The sequence below is a fragment of the Leptonotus elevatus genome, chromosome 18, assembly GCF_054856555.1.
Source record: "Leptonotus elevatus isolate MCC_2025b chromosome 18, RoL_Lele_1.0, whole genome shotgun sequence".
NCBI lineage: Eukaryota > Metazoa > Chordata > Actinopteri > Syngnathiformes > Syngnathidae > Leptonotus > Leptonotus elevatus.
In genome coordinates this window covers 16,481,674-16,505,288 of record NC_141256.1, presented here as the reverse complement: position 1 = coordinate 16,505,288, position 23,615 = coordinate 16,481,674, and the positions used below count along the sequence as shown (strand labels likewise).

At 45.4% G+C, this 23,615-nt stretch overlaps 1 protein-coding gene across 1 annotated transcript; it reads left to right on the top strand.

Moving 5' to 3' along the window:
- Window positions 1–274: 274 nt before the first annotated feature.
- Window positions 275–11,066, top strand: bmf2 (BCL2 modifying factor 2). The gene is made up of 4 exons (XM_086061724.1): window positions 275–400; window positions 3,653–3,910; window positions 6,254–6,477; window positions 9,145–11,066. The coding sequence occupies exons 2-4, from the start codon at window positions 3,676–3,678 to the stop codon at window positions 9,259–9,261; spliced, it is 576 nt and encodes a 191-aa protein (XP_085917850.1). The 5' UTR covers window positions 275–400; window positions 3,653–3,675; the 3' UTR covers window positions 9,262–11,066.
- The last annotated feature ends 12,549 nt before the right edge of the window (window positions 11,067–23,615 follow it).

The window sequence follows — 23,615 nt, the reverse complement described above, 5'->3', positions numbered from 1 at the left end:
TTTTTATTTTTATGATATATCAATGATTACTAGTTTTGTTGGTTGTTATTTCCGCGTTTTATAAGTTCCTTAAAAGGCAGCAACCGAACGGAAAGAATGTATTTGACGGTGCCGATCATGTATGATGTGTTTTTCGAAAACACAGCCTGCTCGGCAGCAAACCCCCCCCCCCCCCCCTCCCCTCCATGAGCTGTTAAGGGGGTGTGCTCTTCAATCGAGGTGGGCGGAGTCTCCAAGCTACTCAGGCAAAACAAGCGTTCGGCGCCGCCTCTCCGTCAAATGCGCCACAAGCCGCGGTAAAGCGAGGAGCGGACGTTACGCGAGTGCTTTTGGGGGGAAAAAAAATCGAGGCCACTTGACAAGATACCACCCATTAGAACGGAAAACTCTTTTACTGGCGGTGAGTTTCTTCACCTTGTTGGCGTGAATGTGGAAGAGTGGCGCCGGCGGAAGGACGAGGAAGGCGGCCAGGCTTGCTGGGCATGCCCGGGCAAGAGTCGGGGGGGGGTCCGGGTTGAACTCGCCCGGAGTTTTGGGCGACTGAGCCATTAAAGGGTTGTTTGAACTTTTGAAATAAGCGTGTTGCTGCGGTGTTATTGAAAATAAAGGACTTATATTGGATTTAGTTTCGCCAGGTTACGGTGACCAAACGCCCCCTCCCTCGGGCAGCCCCCCCCCCCTTCTATAAAGTCGTTTGTTTTTCTCATTCAAAGTTGCGAAGTACGCTCATTCCAAGCTTTTTGTCTAGTTTAAAGTCACGTGAGGACACTTTGACCTGTTTAAGTTCAACATATTTGTCTTATTTTCGTCCGTTTAACTGTTAAAGGGACGTAACGAGAAAAGTATTAAACTGGTCAAATGAGACAAAATGGCGAGTCATGCTAAAAGTCGTTTATCTGCCCTTAATTACTCTAACGTGCTTTCTAATTTTTAAAGCATGTGTAAATCATGATTGGTATTTTTTTAATTAGAGCAGTAAATGTGTTATTAATGTTATTGTTAAGCGTTTTTTTTTTTTGTTTTTTTTTTTTTTTGGGAGGGTGTTGACGCGCCGACAAACCCCGGCATGAGGCGGCCTGCCGCGGCTTAAGACCCCGCAAGCTGCCGCCGGACCTCCGGTGCCCACTTATGAACCGTTTCAACTTGGCAAACTAAGTGTATTCATGAAATGGTTGAGTTTTTTTTTCTTTTTTTTTTTTTCCTTATTTTTTCTTCTTCTTTTCTTCTTTTCCATCACAAGCATTAGTTAGCGCAATTCCGATTTGAATCTGTAGTTCTTTGATCAGTGTTGTGTTGCCTGTTGTGATGTGCAGTGGGGCTCTCGAACCTTGCATGGAAAAGAGCCCAGTGCACAGATGGAGCAGCAGAGGGAGACAGTTGATGCTTCAGCTTTGTGGTGGCTGGCAGGCCTGCCCTCCTGCCCCTGGGGGGGGGGGCCACGCATGCCAAGCTTGTGAATTCTGATGATGCTCATTATGTGTCTGACACCGTGGAGCAACCTGCCCGATTGCGTCCAGCATCGGGTTCGTGCATGCTAAACTTTCTGGCTGCGCGATTAGTATCATCAGTTTCACAAATTTGTCCTGCAATATCATTTGAACACTCATAATCAGTCATTGTTTTGGTGATTGTTGATTCTTCTTAGACTTGGTAAGGTTATTGGGGATTATTACCGGTCGCACTCACTTTAACACAATACCGGTTGACTGTCTCCAGTTTCAGCAGCCTCGGTGTTTATCAGTCAGCCCAACCCTGTTTGTCTGCACTTGCACAACAAAAGGAGACAGAAGATGAGAAACGAAAATGCAAACAAATTGAGACAGAGGAAGAGATTGTGGCTTGACAGTTGCATGTTGCCAGTGAGGAAAAAGGGTGCTCAAACATTTATGGCATGAGAGCCATCATCTCCTTATGAAAACGGCTGCGGCGGCGGTGTGAGTCACCCGGCGCAACTTTGGTTTCACCCGCACCCGTTGCCGTTTTTGTACACCTGCCCGCCAGCCCGCCCGCCAGCGAGTGAGCAGCAGCCTACGTGAGATTGCGAGGTGGAGCGAGTCAAGGGGAACGGAGCTTGTTGTTGTTGTTATCTTGCAGCTGTGGGTGCGCACGAGGAAACTAATCCACTGCGTGCTCAAGTGCGCCGTCTTCCAAATACAGCACAGCCGGCTGAGATGCCGGTGCGAAGGATCTGGCGAAATTGAAACAATCCATATCAGGATTAGACTATCACGTCATAAACAAATTGTAAACGCTGCTGGGGCTGTCGTGTTGAGAACTGAAAACTGAAAGAATAACACCCTTATGAACTTTGCCAGTTGCTAGAAAGTTTTAAGTAACATTTTCTATGACTAAATACGACTAAATACAAACTGTGACAAGGTTTTTGTGCGGTAACTAAACATGCCTAAATTCCAACAGTAAAAAAAACGAGCGGCGTCCTACAAGTCTCCATTCGAGGTCCACTCGGCATGTGGCGTTCCACAAGTGTCGATTCTAGGTCCACTCACTATGAGTGTCAATATGACGATATTAGAAAAGCACATGTACGGTAATTGCAGTCTAATTAACTCATTCGCTTGCAGCCATTTTTCACTGACAATTCCCCTTCGCTCCCGGCTGTTTTAATAGATTTTGACAAATTTTGCAAGGCTCACAAAATTTCCAGGTAAGGCAACTGAGAACAAATTCTCTTTGCAATGCCGACCTGACTGCACATAGCAAAGTAAAACAAAGCAAATTCATAGGCAAGAAACTATACATTTGATATATTTACATTACATTATAGCACATAGTAAACTAGTGCAGCGATCATAAAAAAAAAATATTGGTACGAACGAGGCGAGTTTTATTCTTTGCTGCTTCTCGTCATTTGTAGCAGAAAATTGAAAAGCTCAACCAAAGGCAGCGCGGACTTTGGGAATGAAGAGTTTAACAGAAGTGCTAGAATGGAGAGTGCGGTTTGTGGTATGCATGGTGAGCAGAGAGCTAAGATAGGGTGGGGTCGTTCCGAGGAGCGTCAATGTGTTCACATTGTCCTTAGTAGCCTGGACAGAGAATCACAACATGGCCGACTGCGTGCGCTATCTGCGCGAGGGAGCTCGTCGACCCGGAGGCGTATTTTTGGTTTCCGAGTTGCGCCGCCTCGGAATTGCACGGTTCCGCTGCGAAGGGAGCAAAAAGGCACCTGTGTGGATGCTTTGGCTGGCGCTGAAATCAGCACTTGGCGCGAGCAGCTCGACGAGATGCGCCCGCTTGCGCTGCGTTTATGGCCGCCCACCACATCCGCCCACGCGGGGGCCTTTCCATACATTCCGCCGGCGCGCGGATGGCGGCCTCGTGAAAGGGATGAGCAACATTTGAAGCCGCGCTGAGCCGCGTGCTTTTTTGCTTGTCTTTTAGCATTACCTCGCATAAGCATAAGCTTCTTACCAGGCATTACGGTGACTAATGATTTATTACCATTTATTGTTGACACACTGAGATCATTTTCCATCTGCCAGAGGGCAAAGTTTCCGCTGATAACACACGCTACCGTTTTCATTTCCTTTTTCTGTTTCCCCTCAAAACAAATCACACTCGTAGCGCAGGTTTTAAAGCATGTGTCACACTCGGTTGACGTTTGTTTCCCGCGCCGTTGTGACCTTGTCCGCAGGGACTTTCCCGCTGCGGTGTCCGATGGACGATGAGGAGGAGGACACGTCGCGGCCCATCTCGCAGCTTTGGAGAACGTCCTGCGGGGACCTCAAGTGCGAAGAGCGGACCACGCAGATCGGAGCTCGCCGGACGACCCCCGCGGTCGCGCCCGCGCTTGCGCTTTCGCCTTCGCCGCGCGTCCACGACAACAACAACAGCAGCAGCGTCGGCGCACTGGCGTGCACCTTGCAAATGCGGCATCGCGTTCCCTTTCACGGTAAGTTGTTGAGTTAAAGCATTCGGGACCCAAACATTTATTATATGTTTTCGTCAACTAAGCGGCCGAGTCATCGTTTTTTAGAATTTAATTCTGCCAAATATCGGAATCGGCTTCGGCCTCAAAAAATTGGTTGAGTTGTAGTAGATACTCTAGTATTTGTACACCGGATGTATACCGTTAATGGGCGTGGCCTAATAACCGCCGTCAGGTTCGTCTGCGTACAAACAACTGGCAACTGATAAATTGTGGCCTACAACAGCTCCTTGCGAGTGTATTCATTTTGTATTTGTTTGACTTTTTTTCTCAAGTTCAATAAAATGGCTGAACGCCACTCAACATGCGAGGGCATTACAGGACCTTTCTTTGCCCAATTTTTGTTTTCATTTCGCCAAGCGATGGCGCGCGTGAAGCTCGCTTACGACACCAAGCAAAAAAAAAAAAGAAAAAAAAAAACAAGCAAGGTGATGGCTCATAACTTAAAAATGTCCGAAGTTGCGGCGCTGGTAAGTCGCGGTGCTTCTACAGGAGGTCATTCAGTGCAGGCGATAAATGAATCAGTGCTCGCTGGCCTCGAGAGCGCATGCTGCAAACATCTCCCCCTTGTGCAAAAAAAGAATACATTTGCAACTTTCCTGGAAGATGTTTGCAATTTAACCTAATTATCTCATCTTAATCTGATTTACAAGTAACTTAGTTGAGCACTGAAGGGAAACCCTGGCTTAAGTCACAACATATTTTCTCATAGGAAATAATGTTGACAAAACTGTTCAATAGTCAAGTCGGCTGTCATTAAAGTTAAAAGGGTTTATTTCCACACATATGACGGTTAAGAATAAAAAAAAAACATTCTTAAACTTTTGTTGCACAGTTAATAAACGTTACATGAGCGTGACCCTGGATCTTATTTTTCATTATTTGCGCTGGGAAACCTTTTAAGGGTTCCACTCTGTTTACAAAATTAATCAAGGGAGTAAAAAAAAAAAAAAGCCAAATTGTGACAAATGTTTAGTGGAGGGGGGGGGGGGGGGGGCTCCTGGTCCTGGTCCTGGTCCTGGTCCTGATGTCCTACCTCTGAATAACATCTGCTCATATCCCTTAATAGCTTTTGCGTCATGTGATGAAAGCGCGCTCGGCGTGGATGCGCGCGCCGTATACACAAAAACGTGCACTTAACCACACAAATAAATCTCCCCGTTGAACTTCTGTATTGTTTTACGACATCCTAATCAAATCGGCGTGACATCAGCCAAAGTGAATCGAGTGGCCTCCGCACGGCAGCGGCGGGTTTTTGTTTGCTGACTCAGCGTCGCGGCGCGAGTGCCATTGTTCCGGGTTGTCTGGCCGCCGTTAGCCCCGTCGCTCGCTCGTAATCGAAACCAGTAATGGATGTCATACCCTTGGCTGCGTCCCAATTTCACGCACGCACGCACGCACGAAAAAGACACGCTGGAGGCGACGGGTAAACTCGGTGACATTGCCTGCGTAAAGAAAGGAAGTTCACTGCGGCGATAATGAGATGTTTTTCCGTCGACTCGCTTTCCTGTGTGAGTTTTCCGCTGTCCTTAACTGAGGTCAATTGTTTAACATCTACGGGAGGATTTGGGGAAATCTGTTCCAGAAAGAATAGCACGCTACTATACAGTGATGCACTGTAAACATTTGGGTCAAAAAAGAACCCAAATTAGGTCAAAAAGGGACCAACCCAACTTTTGGGGTTATTCATTTGACCAAAATGAATAATCCATATAATTGGGCTGCTTTGTGGGTTATTCGTTTTTTTGGACCCAACTTTTTGGAATAAATAACTCTTGAAAAGTTGGGTCAGTCCATTCTCGACCCAATTTGGGTTATTTTTTAAACTTTTTTTTAGAATGTACTTGGACTCACAAGTTGAATTTGAATTTCCATCCATCCATCCATTTTCTGTACCACTTGTCCTCACAAGGGTCGCGGGGGTTGCTGGAGCCTATCCCAGCTGGCTTCGGGCAGTAGGCGGGGTACACCCTGAACTGGTTGCCAGCCAATCGCAGGGCAGAATTTGAATTTATGTAACTCAATTTACTGGTGCATTGAATCCATTTTCCCCATTGAAGAAGAAATCATCAATGTGGCCTTGATTTTGTCAAAGAAGTTTGGGTGGCGTTATTGTAAACGTGACACCCTTAACTCCGCCCTCACTGGTACTTCACAGCGTCAACGAGAGGTTAAGAGATGTCATAGGTCAAGTTACCCGTGCAGTTAGTGGTTTCAACTTTGTTTGCCATCTGACGGGACACGCGCGCACTCGCCGCAACATTTCCAATTGGACCCTCCCAAGTACGCCCGATGCTTTCCTCCTAGGCAACGCCGCGCTGCGCTCGCACTTCCCCGCGCAGTTCGAGCCCCTGGAGGACCGGGGGGCGCGGCGAGCCGCGGGGGCCGAGGAAGACCGGCGGCGGCGGGAGGGAGACGACAGGATGGCGGAGAGGCCCGGCCAGCAGCGGGCGGCGGTGAGCGTGGAGACGCAAATCGGGCAGAAACTCCGGGAGATCGGAGACAAGTTCCAGCAGGATCACATCGATGTGGTAAGCAAGTCGACGGACACGCATTAGACACGTCACAAACTAAGAAAGCAAAAACCCTGCCACAATTTGGCTTTAGCCACAAGTGCTTCGTTTTACCCGCCGGTTGAGTCGAAGCACCGGCGACTAAATACAAACTGTGACAAGGTTTTTGTGCGGTAACTAAACATGCCTAAATTCCAACAGTAAAAAAAACGAGCGGTGTCCTACAAGTCTCCATTCTCGGTCCACTCAGCATGTGGCGTTCCACAAGTGTCGATTCTAGGTCCACTCACTATGAGTGTCAATATGACGATATTAGAAAAGCACATGTGCGGTAATTGCAGTCTAATTAACTCATTCGCTTGCAGCCATTTTTCACTGACAACAATTCCCCTTCGCTCCCGGCTGTTTTAATAGATTTTGACAAATTTTGCCAGGCTCACAAAATATTGTGTTCTATTGCTGTAAAGTCATAGGCCAAAAGAAAGATAAGAGTCTCTTTCAGCAGGAAAAAAAAAAGTACATTTCTATCTGTTTCCGTTTTGCAGCAATTAGCATTAGAATATAGCTAAATGTCATCATTATTCAAAAATCTCTTTTGCTCTGCTGCCACCTGCTGGCCGTTTGTGGCTGCATCAAAGCCTTCTGTATGCATAAGAAAAAACGTATACATACATCTTTGGGACACTTAAAACCTTTCAAATAGAACATATTTATACGTTTTTGGGAGCAAATGAGTTCGTAGCCAATGTCGTTTGGCCGTAGCGCGTCACGAGGGCATTCCTTCCTCACAAAGGCACGCTGTGCCACGGTGCCACGAACCCGACCGGGCTGCGCATACACTTCCATTGTATCTCTGTTTACACTGAGGATGGGGCGGAGATGTTTGCGAATGTACGCCGGCCCCCAGATAAGTCGCTCACATGATCACAAAAGTTAGCTAATGAGTAACTGGAAGAGGACTAACGTTCCTTATCTGCTGCTTTTGTTGCCGCGCCTTGTTGACGCCGAAGAGACAAAGCGGAGGAGGAATTGTTACGAGAAAGATGGAGACAAAAGATTGAGAACGCAAAGCCATGATCGTCGTCTCTTGTTTGTGTTTATGCGCTGGTCTAAAAATAACCTGCAAGCTCATCGGCCACAGTCGGCAAGATGCTGACGACCGGGCCACAATAGCTCACTTGTCCTTCCGCTCAAGTGCGCGCGAACCCACGGCGCCGCAGATAAGAGCGCGTTATTGTCTCGCCTCGGCAGCAGCGGGACCAATCGTGCGCCATCGCTAATCGGCGCTTTCCACGCCCAGAAGAACACGTTGCGCGCTCGCGTTCTCTCGGCGGCCGCTGCGTAGCTTTCTTTTTTTGTGCGTGAGTTCCTATCTATGCCAGTGACATATAGTGACAGGCACAACTATGCATGCTAATGACAATATAGAACAAAATAAGAAACGTGCAACGAATACCGAACTTTGGACTCACCTGATCAAGACAGTGACGAGATTTTGCTGTTTGAATGAGCTCAGCGGAGAAGAATTAGGGCAATTAAGGACAATTAGTTTTCCCTTTAGCAGCACCGCTTCAACTCAGTTGCGTGCGCCACTTCTGCATCAAATAGCCCGCGGCGGCGGCGGCGGCTCGGCTGCTTGATGTTATACTGTAGGTCGCTTACGCAACGCGGTGCAACATTTTGAGCATCGCTATCAGGCGGCGAACGGAGCCTCTTTCGGCTTTTTTGACTGCGACCCGCCGGAGCTTTGCTTTGATTATTTGCTCGCGGACTTCAATAAAAGGAGCTAAACCTGCAGAGAATAACGGGAAAAAACTGTAATTAACACAAAAGCAAAAATGTTTGTACTGTACTACATTAATTGTTTGAATACAAAAATAAATACATCATAACTCCAGTCTGACAAAAACAGAATCGTACAAAATCAAAAGCGATAGTTCCCAAAGTCAATAATGTCAATTTCCAGACACACAAAAATATTGAACTACAATTCCATCATGTTGAAAACTTTTTTTTCGTATTGTATAAAAAGTGTAGAACAGACAACCTTTATTTACAAACCCAAAGCAATAACAAGCCTCCCGGTCTGCCCTGCAGCACTCGGACAAGTTGGAGTAGCATCGGTCAGTGTAACATCCTGTCAAGAGTCAGGCCTTCAAAGTAAAAGCCTTAGTTGGGCCCATGCTGGTTTACTTGCCAGTCACACTCAAAACTTTTGGGCTTGCTTGACTGCAACTGTTAATGTGGCCCAGGACATGGACTCAAACTCTGCTTTTATTTTGAAGATCGACTTTTGACAGGATGTCTTATTCCGAACTTGCATTGAGCCTTTTTTTACTCAGAAAATAATAATAATATTCTGTTGTTTTCTGTATGAATCCGAATCATCCATCCGTTCTCTGAAACGCTTGTCCTCATGTCCCACAATAAAGCAGCAACAGTAACAATCGGCCGCTAGGCTAACTGGCCCGCCGATCAACAGCGAACATTGTAACCGTTGTGGAGGCGTAATTTTGAATTGGACGTGGTGAGATTGTCGTGTCGCGAATGTGGTGCGTTCAGGAACCAGAGCAACTGGTTTCAGCGCACGTAGGAGAAACGCGCACATCACCTCATCACCCTTTTTGTTTTTCCACTCGGCAAGCGTTTTGAGCAAAATGTTTTTCTTTGTGCGTCTGCTCGCAGTTCCTGAGGCAGCAGAGACAAAACCTGCCCGTCTGGATGCGCCTCACCTTGGCCCTCTTTGGCCTCCTCTTCCCCAGGCCAGCCGCCGTCCCCCGTCTGAGGGGAGAGCACAGATGAAGGGCCCGGGTTCGGGCTGGTCCGCCGTCACCCCCCCCCCCCCCCCAAGGGGTCCCCACAATGTCACGGGACCGGACTTTTTAGAGAAGGCACTGTAAGATGGAACACGGGTTTCTGATTTTTGATTTTTCTTTTGATGAAGAAGAGTTACAGACGAAAAAACAAACTCTGGTCACCGCTGGACGGAGGCTGATGGCATTTTTTTTTTTTTTCCCTCTCATATTTCCCTCCCCTTTTTCTTGTTGAAGAAGAAGCCATTGAGTTTGAAGAGATATTTTGGAAATATGACTTGTAAGATGACCTATTTTGTACAGCTCCTTTTCTTTTTGTGAACTCTCATCATCGGTCCCGGGATTGCCTTACGATTCTCTCCCGCCACCATCGAGGATGAAGACAAAAAGTGTGGACGGGAAAAAAACCGCCACCACGCTTGTTGCTTTTTTTTTTTCCTCGATTCTTCACGCAGGAGCCCTCGATTCCCCTTTTTTTGACTGTTTGGCTCCTTTGATGGCGTTTTCATACGCGACCATCACTGCTGTCGTCCACCGGCGTCCTCGCCGGCCGCCTACTTGAATCTCCGCCCATGTTGACATCGTCAAGGCGGCGGACATTTTGCCAGCGGCCGAGCGCGCAGTCAGGGAAACACGGAAACAATCAAGACCACCGGGAAGTTTTTGCTTCCCAAACTTCTCGGGACAATCTTTTGGAGCGAAGAGGATGAGCAATATTCCGAAAACAAGCCCACACGGCTTGAAGCGGGGTACGCACATTTTCAAAATGGCCGAGACACGACGAGAAGCGAGTAACTGTTATTTACTAGCGGTAGTACCGCGACTGGGCTTTGGGAGGCGCCGCGGTGCTAAAGGGCATCCGAAACTGTTGAAAAAATGCAAAAGAAAGAGGAAAACGCGTTCGCGCGTCCGAAGAGTCGATTACGGTTACAAACTTTGATTCTCGCTGAGACCGATTTGCGATCTTTGTGAATACCGAGCAGATTTAACATTTATTGTTTCCCTCGCCGATTAGGGAGGGGAAATAAAATCCCTTTCAATCTTTTACAAACATCTGACAATCAGGCCGCGGTGACCCGGATGAGGTTGTGCGTACCCCGCTTCGCCCGATGTTCTCTTTGCCGCTGTTTGGGTTTGCGTTACGCAGATGATTGACACTCGCTTTCTTGTACCAACTTTTTTGAGCAATTTGTACCACGGCCGGCGTAGCAAGGACAGCTTTTTGTACCGTTTGTGAGCCGATTTGACGACTACGGATGGGCACGAAAACCCGTTGACGATTCCGGTGCGCCTCCTCGCAACTCGCCATGTTGGGCAAAAGCCACGACTCCGTTTTCCGACGACTTCAGCTCTTCAAATGTCGCCATTTGAAAACCAGGACATTTATCATTTTATGGTTTGAATATGTTTTTGTCCAAATTTATATTATTAATCATTTTGGGAAGAAGAGAGCATTTTTGTGTAATATGAGTTTCCGAAAGAGGCGTTTAATGTCTTGCTGTCCTCTAACGGAGCAAGTGAATGATGTCATTTTGAAATTTGGCAAAATAAGGGAAACGAGGTGCCTCCAGATACAAGCTTACTCTGTTCCGTACCCACATTTGTATCTCAAATAGTTTTCGGCCGCCATCTTAAGTGGTCGTCAATTTTTGTTTGTGTCTCAAGTCCAAAATGTGGCTTGTCTCTGGGGGAAAATGAAGGCACGACTTTATTTTTTTGATTGCTTCATGAACTGAAATTTTGAAAGCAATCAAGCAGTCTGAATTCAATGCTAATATTGGCGAAGTACTTTTTATTTTTATTTTTAATATTCACTCAAGAAAACGTGGTCGTCAGTGCCCATCCCTAATCGACGTAACAAATCGGATGCATTCTTTGGCTCTCGTGTTGAACAGGAACGTTTAAAGACACTGATGATTTTTTTGTTGTTGGTTGTTTTGAATTTTTCAAGGGAGAACTCGGCAGCCTTTTTCGGATATTTTTTTCTTCTGTTGGACAAAGCGGAACCTCCGCGTTTCGTTCTCCGATATTCGCGCCGTTCGTTTCCTGCAAATACCGAACGCCGAGCCAATTTGGACTTTGCGCTCGCTTTCCTGTTAGCCTAGCTTAGCACGGTGTCGGGTTACTGGCGCGACCTCCCGAAATTCATTTTGTTAATTTATTTCCTAATTTATTTTTGGGTGTATATTTGCTAGCTACAGCCGCTAGCTGGGTGTGTTGTACAGTCGTACTTGTCGTCGTTGATGTGCATTGAGACGTGCGCTGGAGGCGGGGCCTGTATGGCTCGGTGGCACTCAAGCGGGGTGGGGCAACCTATCCCATCCATTCCATCCGGGGGCCATTTTGACTTTTTGAAATTCCTCACAGGGTTATACCAAATTATCACACTGACAATTTCTTTCTACTAATATTTCGACTTGATTCTCATATCACAATTTGAATTCTACGTTGAGTTTATATTTTGGAAAAAAAATCGTGTTTCATTCTCATAGAATGCAAACGTTTTTCTCCGGCAATATTAGGTGTGCATTTTTGTTTTGTTTTTGAGATATAATTTTGACCTCATAAAATTTCGCTAGATTTAGTTTTTGTTGTAATTTTACAACTTAACCGCAACTTTATTCTTGTAACATTACCGCTTTATTTTGTATTCCCATAAAATTCTACATTTTCATTGGCATAAAATGTGTTTCTTTTTGTTTAATTCTCTGTTTTTTTTTGTATAAATTAAGATTTCTAAAAAAAATTCTGCTATTTTCGTGAAATATCCCAAAATTGCTAGTACACGTTTTCATAAATGATTTTTTTTTCTAGCTGTTATATGACTAATTTCATAAAATGTTACGTTCTTCCCCATTATACTAGTTAAAGATAAAATTGTAATATAACCTTTTGTTGTTTTTTCATATGAAATTACACTTGCTTTACTTTGACCTCATTGCAATTAGTATGATTAATAAATAGCAATTCTCATGTTTTGTACAAAAAAAAAATCTTTCAGTTCTCCTTGTTTCTTGTAAATTACGGGATTTTTTTTTAAACATGGCAATATCGCTTTAACTTCATTTTCGTAATTCTTACTTTCATTTATTTACGTAAATGGATTTGATGGCCGTTTCATTAATTACAATATTTTTTTCAGCCCAATTCTGAAACTTTTCATTGATTTATTTGCAATAACGTGTGCCAAAAATGAGAATCAAAGAGGAAATGTTATGAGATTGAAGCCATACGGGGCTTCCGACAGACTTGAAGTCAAACCTGAGCTTTTGACCCCCCCCCCCCCCCGCGTGCCCCCCTCCCCCCCAACTAAAGCCGCGTGCCTGGCGCACGTTCTGCCGAGTCGCGGCAACTCGACAGACAATCAAAATGTACGAAAAACGTGCCTTGTGCGGAACACAACTAACTGCTAGCGCCGGCCGGCCGCCGCCGCCGCCGTCGCTTTGGGATTGGCGGGCGCGCTCTCGCCCACGAGGCACGGGCGGCTTTTTTCGCCAGCCTTTTGGACTGTTTGCTCTCAACATGCACTGTACAAACAAACAAAGGAATTTTGCTGTCGTTTCTTTTCTACTCGCGTGCTGAACTTGTTTTCGTAAGACGCTGGACGAGGAGGGGGAGGAGTCACCGCCGGTGCCCAGTATTAATGATATGGTTGCGTTGAGCCTTCAGTGTCTTCTCTCCATTTGACTTTGGGAGGACGCGTGCATCGAAACTGCTGTCAAGTGCTGTGATTTGTTGTCGTTTTGTTCATTTTATACAAGTTGGATACAAATTTGACACCATTTGTATTTTTCAATTTTTCTAACGTCAAACCACTCGGATGCTCTTCTTTTTTTTCTACGATGGATTTTTTTCAATGTTGTGGCTTTTTTTTCTTTTTTTTATATCTGAAAACATTTTTGGATGAAGTCTACTGTGTCACTCTCAGTTCAAGGGCTTTTTTTCAATCGATGTAAATGGAGTAAAAAAAAACAAAAAACAATGCATGTCCGACATTCCTGATTATAAGGAGGAAAAAAACAATCTGTATCTTAAAGGCTTTTTTGAATGTAATTGAACGGAGAAGGAACGAAGGAACATGTGATCTCCGTCCGTGCATCAACTGAACAGTGGAGCCTTTTTTTCTTTTCGTTTTTCTTTCTTTCTTTCCTTTTTTTTCTGCGGCTTGTTCTGTTTCTGTGTGTTTTATTTTGTTCTTTCCTTGGCGTTCCAAAGTGGTCTGAAGGATTTCACGGTCAGTGTGAGGCGTTTTTGCGAGGCCCAGTCCAGATGTAGCAGTTTGTTGTTTCCTCGGAGCGCCGGTTGGCGCGTCGGGCGCCATTTTGTTTTCTCGTGCAATATGCTGTACATAAGAGCTTGGCTCTGCGCAATCTTACAATCTCTTCATTTCTTCTCTTGTTCAATGGGTACTTTTTGCTGTTTTCTTTCATTTTTTTCATTAAAACTTTATTGACAAATGAAAGTTGAGCCTCCATTTTTTTTCCTTCTACATTTCTTTAAACATGACTTAAAAAAGTACATTCCCATAATGTTAATAATACTTTTTATTTCCAAAATTGTGTGACTTACCTTCTATTCCACAAAATACTGCAGCTGCTACTGCTGCTGGCATTGCCTCAATAGAGTGCCTCGTTGTCTGTCATGAGTGTCTGCACATCACAGAGAAAGGTGGAATAGGGAGGGGGGGAATGCGTGTGTGTATATATATAAAGTCCATCATGACAGACAGCAAGCACGTGGACAGTGGCTTCATGATGGGAGTGGCCACTTTAGAGTGCCTCGTCGTCCTGGTGGGGAAAAGTCGCGCAGTGATGCATTCCAGCCACCAGAGACTTAAAGCGAATACATTTCCGTGGAGTCACATGTAAACATAGGAAGATGGTAGCAGTGATTGGCGGTGGAGTGGGCGTGGTTTCATCACATTCAGCGGGCCACGCCCACAGCAGTTTGACAGCACAGATGATTTTGAAGCTTGGTTTCGTTTCTTTGGCGTTTTTTTTTTTGGAATCATTCGAATTTAGCAGGGCTGTTAACAAGTCTTCTTTGTGGCGTGTCAAATTTACGAGGCATTTTTTTTTTCACTTTATAAGGACTTTATAGTGTCACGGCCCATAAGGCAACGCTAACACATCCACCAAGTGAGCTCGCGCCCCACAATGGCGCGCCTGTGACTTTTCTGCCGAGAGCTGAAGAGAAAGCCTTGCCCCCAGAGACCACCGCCAAATGCACACAAGTATGCATTTGTGTGCGTGTGCGCGCGTGTGTGTGTGTGTCCTGAGGGAGAGAGAAAAAAAAAACCGGGGGAGGGTGAGGGTGCATTGAGGTTGTGCTTGGCTCAGCGCTTTTTCACACAGTGCCTCAACAAAGGCGTGTGTGTTCTCGCGTTGGGGAGACGCCCTCGTGATACGCCGGCCGGCCGCTGCCTATCTCCTTCACTATTCAACTTCTTTTTTTTTTCCTTCTTCTTCTTGTTTTTGTCGAATGTAGATTATTTTCAGGGCTTCTGTGTTGTGTTGTGTTTGTATGTAACCTGACAGGTGTGTGTGTGTGCGTGTGTGTGTGCGTGTGTGTGTGTGTAAAATGGTAAGTGATGACATTTCAATCATCACCTTGGAGGGAGAAAGGAAAAAGTCACATAGTTTGAGAAAATACTTTTTTATACTTCATTTTTATAGGCCTGCACTACTTTTTCCCCCCCATTATTTTGTTGTTGTTTTGAAAATAGCTTTTTTCTAGTTAAATTCATATTTTTCCTAAAAAATAATAATGATAATAAATAAATTGAAAAACATATTTTTTTTCTAAATGATGTTTTTAAAATATCAAAATGTATATTTTATTTCATGGAAAATCAAACTTTTATTGTAAAATTGTAACTCATTTATATTGGGGGGGAAAAGATTTTTTGTGGAAAAAAAGTGAACTATGTAAATATCGTAACTTCTTTCTGGAAATGTTCATATTCTTTGCTCATGATTTTTTTCTCATAATATAATAGTATATTTAAATTTATTTATAATGCCGCCCCCCCCCCCCCCCAACACACAAAAACACTATTTTGTTAAATTACAAAAAAATAAAAAATGCATTTATCACAATATGGCGCACTACTTTGATAATGGTAATACTTTTTTCAAAAAGTACTCGTTTTCCGTAAAAACAACAACTTTATTTACAAAATCAAGATTTGTTTTTAAATCGAAGACCCAACTTGAATCATACTTTTTCTAAAATTAGACTACAATATGGATGAGAGTAGTTTTTTGTTTTTTGTTTTGACGTGTCTCTCTATTTGTCAAAAGCGTGATTAACGGGTGACATCGTGTCAAATGGAAGCGATGATGTGCACTTTACTTTGTCTGCATGATCCCAGAGACGCATCCTGGCAGGAAGTGAGCCAAAAGCAAATTTTGCCGCAGCTGCTGCAAGGGCCTTTACTTCCTTCACTTCCTGTCTTCCTCTCGGCCACCAAAGACCAACACAAAGTGACGTCACGTCATCACACATTTGGAAATGGCGACATTAAAACAACAATCAGTTCGTCATTGACTTCACACTCGAGCCTAAAATGCTTTTCCACTCCAGTCCTGTAGGTGGCATTTGATGTATTCTTTTGTGAAATACAGCTTTGGTAAGATGTCTGCTGTAGCATGGCCAACTGTTAGCATGCTAGCATATGCTACCTCTAGGAGGCCTAGCACTATTTGTGCTACGTATGGAAGGCTAAAACATTCCCAAACAAACTGCTTGCTAGCATTTTGGCTTTGTCGAATGAACGTGCGCCAGCACGCGTGATTGCGTTCACGTGATTTACAAAGCTCAATATTCACCGCCGCTACGATTAGCGTAATTAGCTGAACCTCACGCACGCCTCGGCGATGATGTCACCGCATCGCGTGCCAAACAACTTGAAGAACGACGATCGCCGTCACGAGACAGACGCTCGTAAAAAAAAAAAAAAAACCTGACCCGACTGGATGAGGCAAGACTGCGGCGGCGAGAACGACGAGGGCAGAAACACATTTCGTACGACAGACAGATCTTGGATTACTAATTAATTCGAGTAATTAATTACCTTGGCCATGAACTACATGTCTGTCATTACATGCAGCGCAAAGCAAGCAAGACGAATATATGAGTGGGCCAACAATGTCGCTTTACTTGCCGGCAGCCATCTTGCGTTGCCCCTCGCTAAGATCTCCTAACTTTGATATTATGATTATTTGATGTTTCTACGACAAAAAATGTCACACTTTCTTTCTCTTTACTTTTGAGATGAAAGTTTAGTGCGGACGATCCCTGAGTATTCTCGCCCCCGCTGGGGCGCTCATGTGTCGACGCAGTTGCCGCACGCAAGGGAGGGTTGGGGGGGGGGGGGGGGGGGGGGTCATTGTTTTATATGTTAACACGGCCGCCCCGCTGCGGTAAAAATAGCCCCCGCGCTCTATTCTCTACGAGCAGCCGGCTCGGCCAAAAACAATATTTGGACATGGCAGCAGATGTCCGCAAACAAGCGCGGTAGGTTGGGGGGGGGGGGAGATGGGGGGGGGGGGGGGGGGCGGTTGACCGACCCCAGAGAAAAACGAGTGGAGGGAGAGCATGCGAGATTTATAGAAGTCGAGGAGTCTCGCAGTTCATACAAAATGGCTGCCGTTTATGTGTCTGCCGTCATTTTACGGCACAATTTCGTTCATTTAAGGGGGCTCGCGAGTCTCGTTTGTCTGCAGACGCCTTTTATTGACCTGCAACAGAAACGGAGAGAAAAGAAAAATGTGTTTTCTCGAGACAGACCAGATAGCGCGCGAGAGGCTGCGTTTCGTTTTCAGGAAATGCGGACACGCCTTCAGATACGACTTTGTGGAGATACGAGCAACATTTTATCTATGGAGGAGACAAAACTGCCAAAATTCAAAAATTAATAAATGACTCAAAGTGAAAATAAAAAATAGAATTCCAAAATGTAATTAAAACAAATAATTATTTAATTATATATATAAAAAACAATGAATTTGGGCATCACATTTTTGTCTGTAGGATTTCAAAGCGATGACGCAGGCTTGTTGTCGCCGGGTGAGCAATTAAAGACACGCGAGGCTCTCCGTGACGCGTCTTTGCGTGACCTTAACATGCAAAAAAAATAAGCTTGTTTTTGCGCTCGTCAGCAAACGGAAAAACCGGCCCAACCGGTGCGGGAGCACTCGGCGCTGTCGGACACTTTTCCTTTTGTAACCCTTTCACATCCGAGTTCAGCAAATTCTTTTGTTTGTGTCGCGTCCTTCCACACGCCGCCATCGGCTCTGAAGGCGTCCATTTTGTTGCGGCACGTGAGGAAGGCCTTTTTCCTTTCGCGGTCAGGCTTGAAGAAGATGCGGAAATTAGCAACAAAGGTAGCTAGCCGCCTTTTAGACGTTAGCTTACTTGAGAGGTTTGTTTGACATTATGGGCTGTACTTTTTTTCTTTTTTTTTTAAACAACATAAATAATTAAATGAACTAATCAATTACCAAGTGATAGTCATTTACCTCCAAATTGTCTACTGACTCCAAATTGTTCACTGAAACAATCGCACAAAATTCGAAATTGAAATACAAAAACAAACAAAGCACAAACCGGAGCCGAAATGTGAGTCATCAGACGTGACATTTTGTATTTGGGCGCCCGTCCCGTACAAACCCACGCGCTTGTTATTGTCTCCTTCGCCGCAACAAATGTCCATGAATCACGCCGGCAACGCGCCAGCGAGATTCGAAACGCGTCGACGCCCGCAAAACTCTGACACGACGCCGGCGCCTCTTGATGATGTCATCCGGCAAAAAAGTGGCTGCTCAACTCCCGCCCGTGAGCACAAATTGTTGTCTCGCGGCAAACGTCACTTACTCATCACGCAGTCGAACATCCAACACGGATGAACGTTACTTCCCTTGGAGATCCAAAAAAGTACAAAAAGTCGATCTGTACGGAGTGAAACTGCCGATGTGGGCCGTCAAAGCTTTCAGGTTGCTCAGCAGTCCAGCGGCAGAAAGCGGAAAGTGCGCTGACGACGGACGCCGTCCAGCTGCTCACACACGCGCGATAATAAAGACACAATGCAGCAGCTTTATCTTATCTTGACAGATGCTGATTTGTTTGAGCGTTTACAGCAATTAAATGGCGTGCGGGCCGTAATGCATCGCGGCAGGACGTGCCGTTTTTTCCTTTTTTATTCCGTTCTTGTTAGCGGTTAGCTTGCATGCTTCACAGAGTAAGTAAGTCAAGTCGCGTGGTTCTCATTCAATGGCTTGTTTATTATTTTGTGGCTTTTGGCGGCATATGTGATAAAGGTGGGCCAGCCTGAACACTTAGCATTAGCATCAATGCTAACGTGGCTGTACAGTTTCTGTAAGTTAAAGTGAGTAACTCACATTTAATTTAAGTTAGTAGCACTCATAGAAACAATTAACAATATTTCACTCACAGTAAAATAAAAGAGTTTGATAGTCATGTTTGTTATGAAAAGCTTTTTAAAACATTTTTTTATTGTATATGCTTACATGAGCGGTCGAGGGTAAAGAGCATTAGCATCGATGCTAACATTACTCTCCATAGTTGTCAGTGAATTGTTGGGTGGCATAATTGTTGTGGCGCCATTTTTCCTTTCTTTTTGCTTTGAAGCAACCTTTCAATCACTTCACTGGGACTTCTTGATCAATTGTTGCAATTAAACAAATATAATAATAATAATAATAAAAACTCATAATGACCCGGTTGCTGCGTTGCACTTAAAACAATGTTGTTTTTTTCCATGTCTTTTGTCCAAAAACACAGATGGATATCCTGTTTCTTTTCCACAGCCCACTCGTACCCAAAATAGCGCAGCGGCGTGCCAAGCCAGGTTATCTTGCGCTCTTATCGCATCCCCGAGTGTTTGCTAGCAGGCTGCCATGCAAAACCGCAGCACGCCTGCATTGCGCAATAGCGGTAAGTCAGCAAAGGAGTGCATCAGTATTTTATTGGCATCGGTATCGGAATCGATATCAGTATTTTATTGGCAATCGGTATCGGTATCGATGCCAATATCTTGATATCCGCGTTGGTTGGTTGAATATGGACAGCAACGAAATGTTTGGGGTCGGTATCTGTCCTTTTTGCTAGCCATTAGCTGGATTAGCTGCTTTGTAGCGATAAACACAATCTCATGGCGACAACATGTGCTTCACTTGCACAACCGCGGCGCAAGCTGTGTCAACAAAACACGCACACACATGCGCATGCAGCACATTACTTGGCAACAATCCCGCGCGCGCGCGCGCGCTTATCAACGCACACATATGTGTGTGCGCGCGCGCGTGCGTGCAGCGGTATGCGAGAAGTAAGCTCATAACGAGCAGCTGCTCGTGTGCACGCCCTAACGCCGTAAGTAAAGCCACGCTCCGCGGATTCCAGGCGTATGCTCCCACCCGGGCAAAATTGGGACGTTATATCGGGGGGGGGGGGGTCAAAGCGAAAGGTCGTGTCAGGGATGGGAGCGCTGAAATTCCGTCTTTGGCTTTGGAGGTCGTCAAATCCGTGCTGCGTTCAAGGGTGGCGGGATTACGGAGCGTTTGTCTCGTAACCCGACGAGCGATTTGACTTTGTGTTTGTGTTTTGCTGACACTCGCCGACGTTGGCCTTGCCAGCAACAAGTGCACGGTGAGTTTGCTCTGTTGGTTTCAAGGTTGTCTGAGAAAAGAAAAGTTTAGATTCATTAACCCACCTGTTGTGTTGTGGGTCAAAATGAGCCACTTAATTCAAACTCAAGTAAGTGCTTGGGTCCCGAGGTAGCCAATTTAGCCATTTTAAAAAATATTTCGAGCCTTGCCTTTGACTCAAATCAAATTGTATGAGAACCAAAGCAAAGCTTCCCAAAGGAAATAATGCAAATCCAATTAATCCGTTCCAGGCACCCAAAAATAGCAAGAAATGAACATTAATCATCCCTAATAGCACGTTCAGGTTTTTATGTTTTGAAATGACTTGAAAATCTTGGAAAAAAAAGCGAGCAGACCCTAACCTAAACTTGTAACCTGTAACCCTAATCCCCAACTTTGAACCCTGCCAGCCAACCGCAACACTGTACACAGACTGTCAGTATCAGGTGAGGCAGAAAATCCTGACTTGACTTGTTTTCTTTTTCCTGCCTGCTTTCGCACGGGAACGCCAAGCAACAGTCTCGATTGTGTTTGCCCGTTGATGCCGACGCCCACGCGGGCAGGCGCAGTCCAAACGGCCCCGGCGGCCGCCTTTTTAAGCGGCATTAGCAACGCAAACAACTGCCACTTGAATGTTAGCGGCAGCTAACGTACGCTCGCCGCGCTCAGCGGCAGGCGGGGAGGGGTCAAGGTCAGGCGGGCCCCAGCGAGCGAACGCCGAGCACCTGTCGGGCCAACTGTCGAGGACAGACGGCCGTGGGAAAAATGGCTGCGCCGCCATGCGGGGGACGCCGGCTAAATTTACCGCGCGGGGCACGTGCCAAATGCTTCTGTGAGACAACGCAGCGAAAGGACTTTTTAACCTGTCGTGTTTTTGTCTTTTTTTTTTAACACGACAACCCGTCGACCGTCGTCGTGGCAACGACAAACGTAAACACGAAGGCTGTATTTGGAACGATTCACTCGTTTCTTACTACCTCAACAGTGAGCCAACTATGTCAACAGATATTTTTTTTATGGGTTATTACAGTTGAGATATGTACTTTATAAATAGAGAGAGAGTATATTCTATTAATTAGCTTAGCTCAAAAAAAGTTTAAATTTTTCATTGTACTGTATTATTTAATGCTCAGTTTACATATAATCGGCTATTTTGAATTTTTGGCCAGAAGCAGTCGTCGTTTTTACAATTTATTTTAATCATAAATACATTTGTTTGAATAAATATTCTATAAAATAAAATTATATTTAAAGTCAGTGATTGTATGTAATTCAATTTATTCTAGGTTATTTATCTATTTAAAGTTTGAATAATTTTCAATGAAATGCAATATTCTTACTTCATTTGACAACCACAGTGAGGATTCCTGTATTAATTATTATTTTTTAATTAATTTTGTAATCAATTGAAAAAAATATATTATTAATTAATTTGATTTTTTTTCTAGATTAAATTCAAAATTTGAGTGTACTTTGATTCAACGTTATTAAAGGCAAAAAAATACCAATTTTTGATAAAAAAAAATATTTGCAGGTTATTTGTAGTTGATTTGAGTCCACTTTTAGTCAATTTGCTTTTTTTGTCTTATGTGTCCCTCTTTTGTTCCTGGCCGTCTTTTTACCAAAGATGAGTCAACGTGTCCCAGCGCGGAGCTGACACGTTTAAGTCCGACAAAACGAAACAGTGAAAGAGCTTCAATGGTTATGAAAATTGTGCTCACAAAGACGGAGGACAGGCGAGGCGGCGAGAGGAAGGGCTTTTGTTTTTTTGGCACGCGCGGAAGAACCCAGATGGACTCCAGCAGGCTTCGCTGGCGACACGCACGCACGCACGCACGCACGCTCGGAGGCAAGCGAGGTCACCGCAGGACACGCTCGCCATAAATCCACTGTGACGGCAAATCTCCGCTCAAAAAAGCGCGGCCTCCTCGCCGGCAGACCACATCACGCCACCCGCCGGCGTGGCGCGATCAATTCGTTTGGAGAAGTGACGCCTTTCCGGGCGGGCGGCGCCCGTGCCCGTCAAGTGATCCCCGCGCTTTTTTTACGGGGCGATCGCTTGCATGTCGTGTAGCAATTTGCGAGTAGGAGACTCAAGTCACGTGACTTGACTGGAATTTTAGGACTTGCGTTCTTGCTTCGTGAGAACTTCAGGCTGGAAATTGCGGACTGGTAGACGCATCCGCTATTAAGCTTTGCGAGTGTCTGTAGATGCCAAGAGAGAGCGGCAAAGCACTACTTTTCTATTAGACAGGGCTATGGCCTGAGTGAAAGAAACTTGAAATATATGCCAAGTGGGAAATTGCACAGTTAAGCTAATATTAGCATTTATGGTTTTTGTTGTTATTGTTGTTGTTGCTGGGTATTACTAGCCATGTAGCGATATATACAAAGGCGGATGATGAGGGTCTCCTGTAGTTTCTTCTCAGAGACTGAGGGAGTGCTGCAGCCAAGTGGAGACTGTGGAGTACAGCTAAGCTAACATTAGCATTTGTGTTTTTTCCCCCTTGCTGTTAATACTAGCCATGTATGCATGCATGGATGCAAAGGCGGATAACGAAGGTCTCCTGAAGTTCCTTCTCCTAGACTGTGGGAGTGCTGCAGCCAAGCGGAGACTGTGGATCACAGCTGAGCTAACATTAGCATTTATGTTTTTTGTTGTTGTTGTTGTTGTTGTTGTTATTAATAGCCATGTAACTATTTATCCAAAGGCAGATGATGAGGGTCTCTTGTAGTTCCTACTCAGACGGAGGAAGCGCTGCAGCCAAGTGGAGACTGCGGATCACAGCTAAGCAAATGCGCATTTTTGTTTTCTGTCATTTTTATCTGTGCAACCCCAAATGTTGCATTGACAAATATTCTCAAAAGCAAGTCATGAGCCGGCACGAGGTCTGCTCGGGTTGACGTGCAGACGGGCTGGCAAATAGACTCATGCAAATGCGGAGGCGCAAATGCAATCAAACGTTTGCCGCCGCGCGTGTTTACCGCAAGTCTGCTCGGAGCCGCGTTGACGCCGACCCGGGATGCAAAGCGGGTGCGTGTCGCTTGACGTCTCCGCGGCGCGAGAAGAAACGCGACGACGGGGGAAGTAAGAGGCAGCCATAGCGACAAAGGAAGACCTGGTCGCGGCCTGCCACCTTCGCAGCGTGCTGATTGGTGCACGGCGTGAGCTTTGTTGCCGTGTGGACGGAAGAGAGCGAGAGAGAGAGAGAGCGAGCGAGCGAGCGTTGCCGTGAACGCAGCAGCCATCTCAGCAGTACTGTCAGGAAGGATTTACACCGGCAGACTCGGGGCTGATCTTTACGCTTCTGACACCCAGTGTGTGTGCGTGTGCGTGCGTGTGTGTGCGTGTGTGCGCGGTAAAAAGAAAAAGGGAAAAATGCGCCCAGCGAGCGCTTTTCACGTGCACTTGAATTGACAGCCGTTCGCATCATTGGATGATTAAGCCCGCCTTGTCGGCGCAAGATTCTAACTCAGCACACTTTTGCGTTCTCTTTCTCACTTCAAAACGAAGGCGACAATTGATTTGAACGTTCATCGGGATGACGGGACGAGCCTATTGGTCGCAAATGGAACTGCATCAACGGGATTTGAAATGGGATCAAGGGGGGGGGGGGGGGGGGGGCGTCCGAGAATTCACACTCGCGCCCAAAATTGCCATTCGACATTCAGCAAG

Bases quoted from the DNA above. Each gene is read 5' to 3' on its own strand.
- bmf2 (XM_086061724.1), top strand. From the start codon at position 3,676: ATGGACGATGAGGAGGAGGACACGTCGCGGCCCATCTCGCAGCTTTGG. The intron at 3,911-6,253 runs GTAAGTTGTTGA...CTTTCCTCCTAG, and splicing joins GCATCGCGTTCCCTTTCACG to GCAACGCCGCGCTGCGCTCG. The intron at 6,478-9,144 runs GTAAGCAAGTCG...GTCTGCTCGCAG, and splicing joins AGCAGGATCACATCGATGTG to TTCCTGAGGCAGCAGAGACA.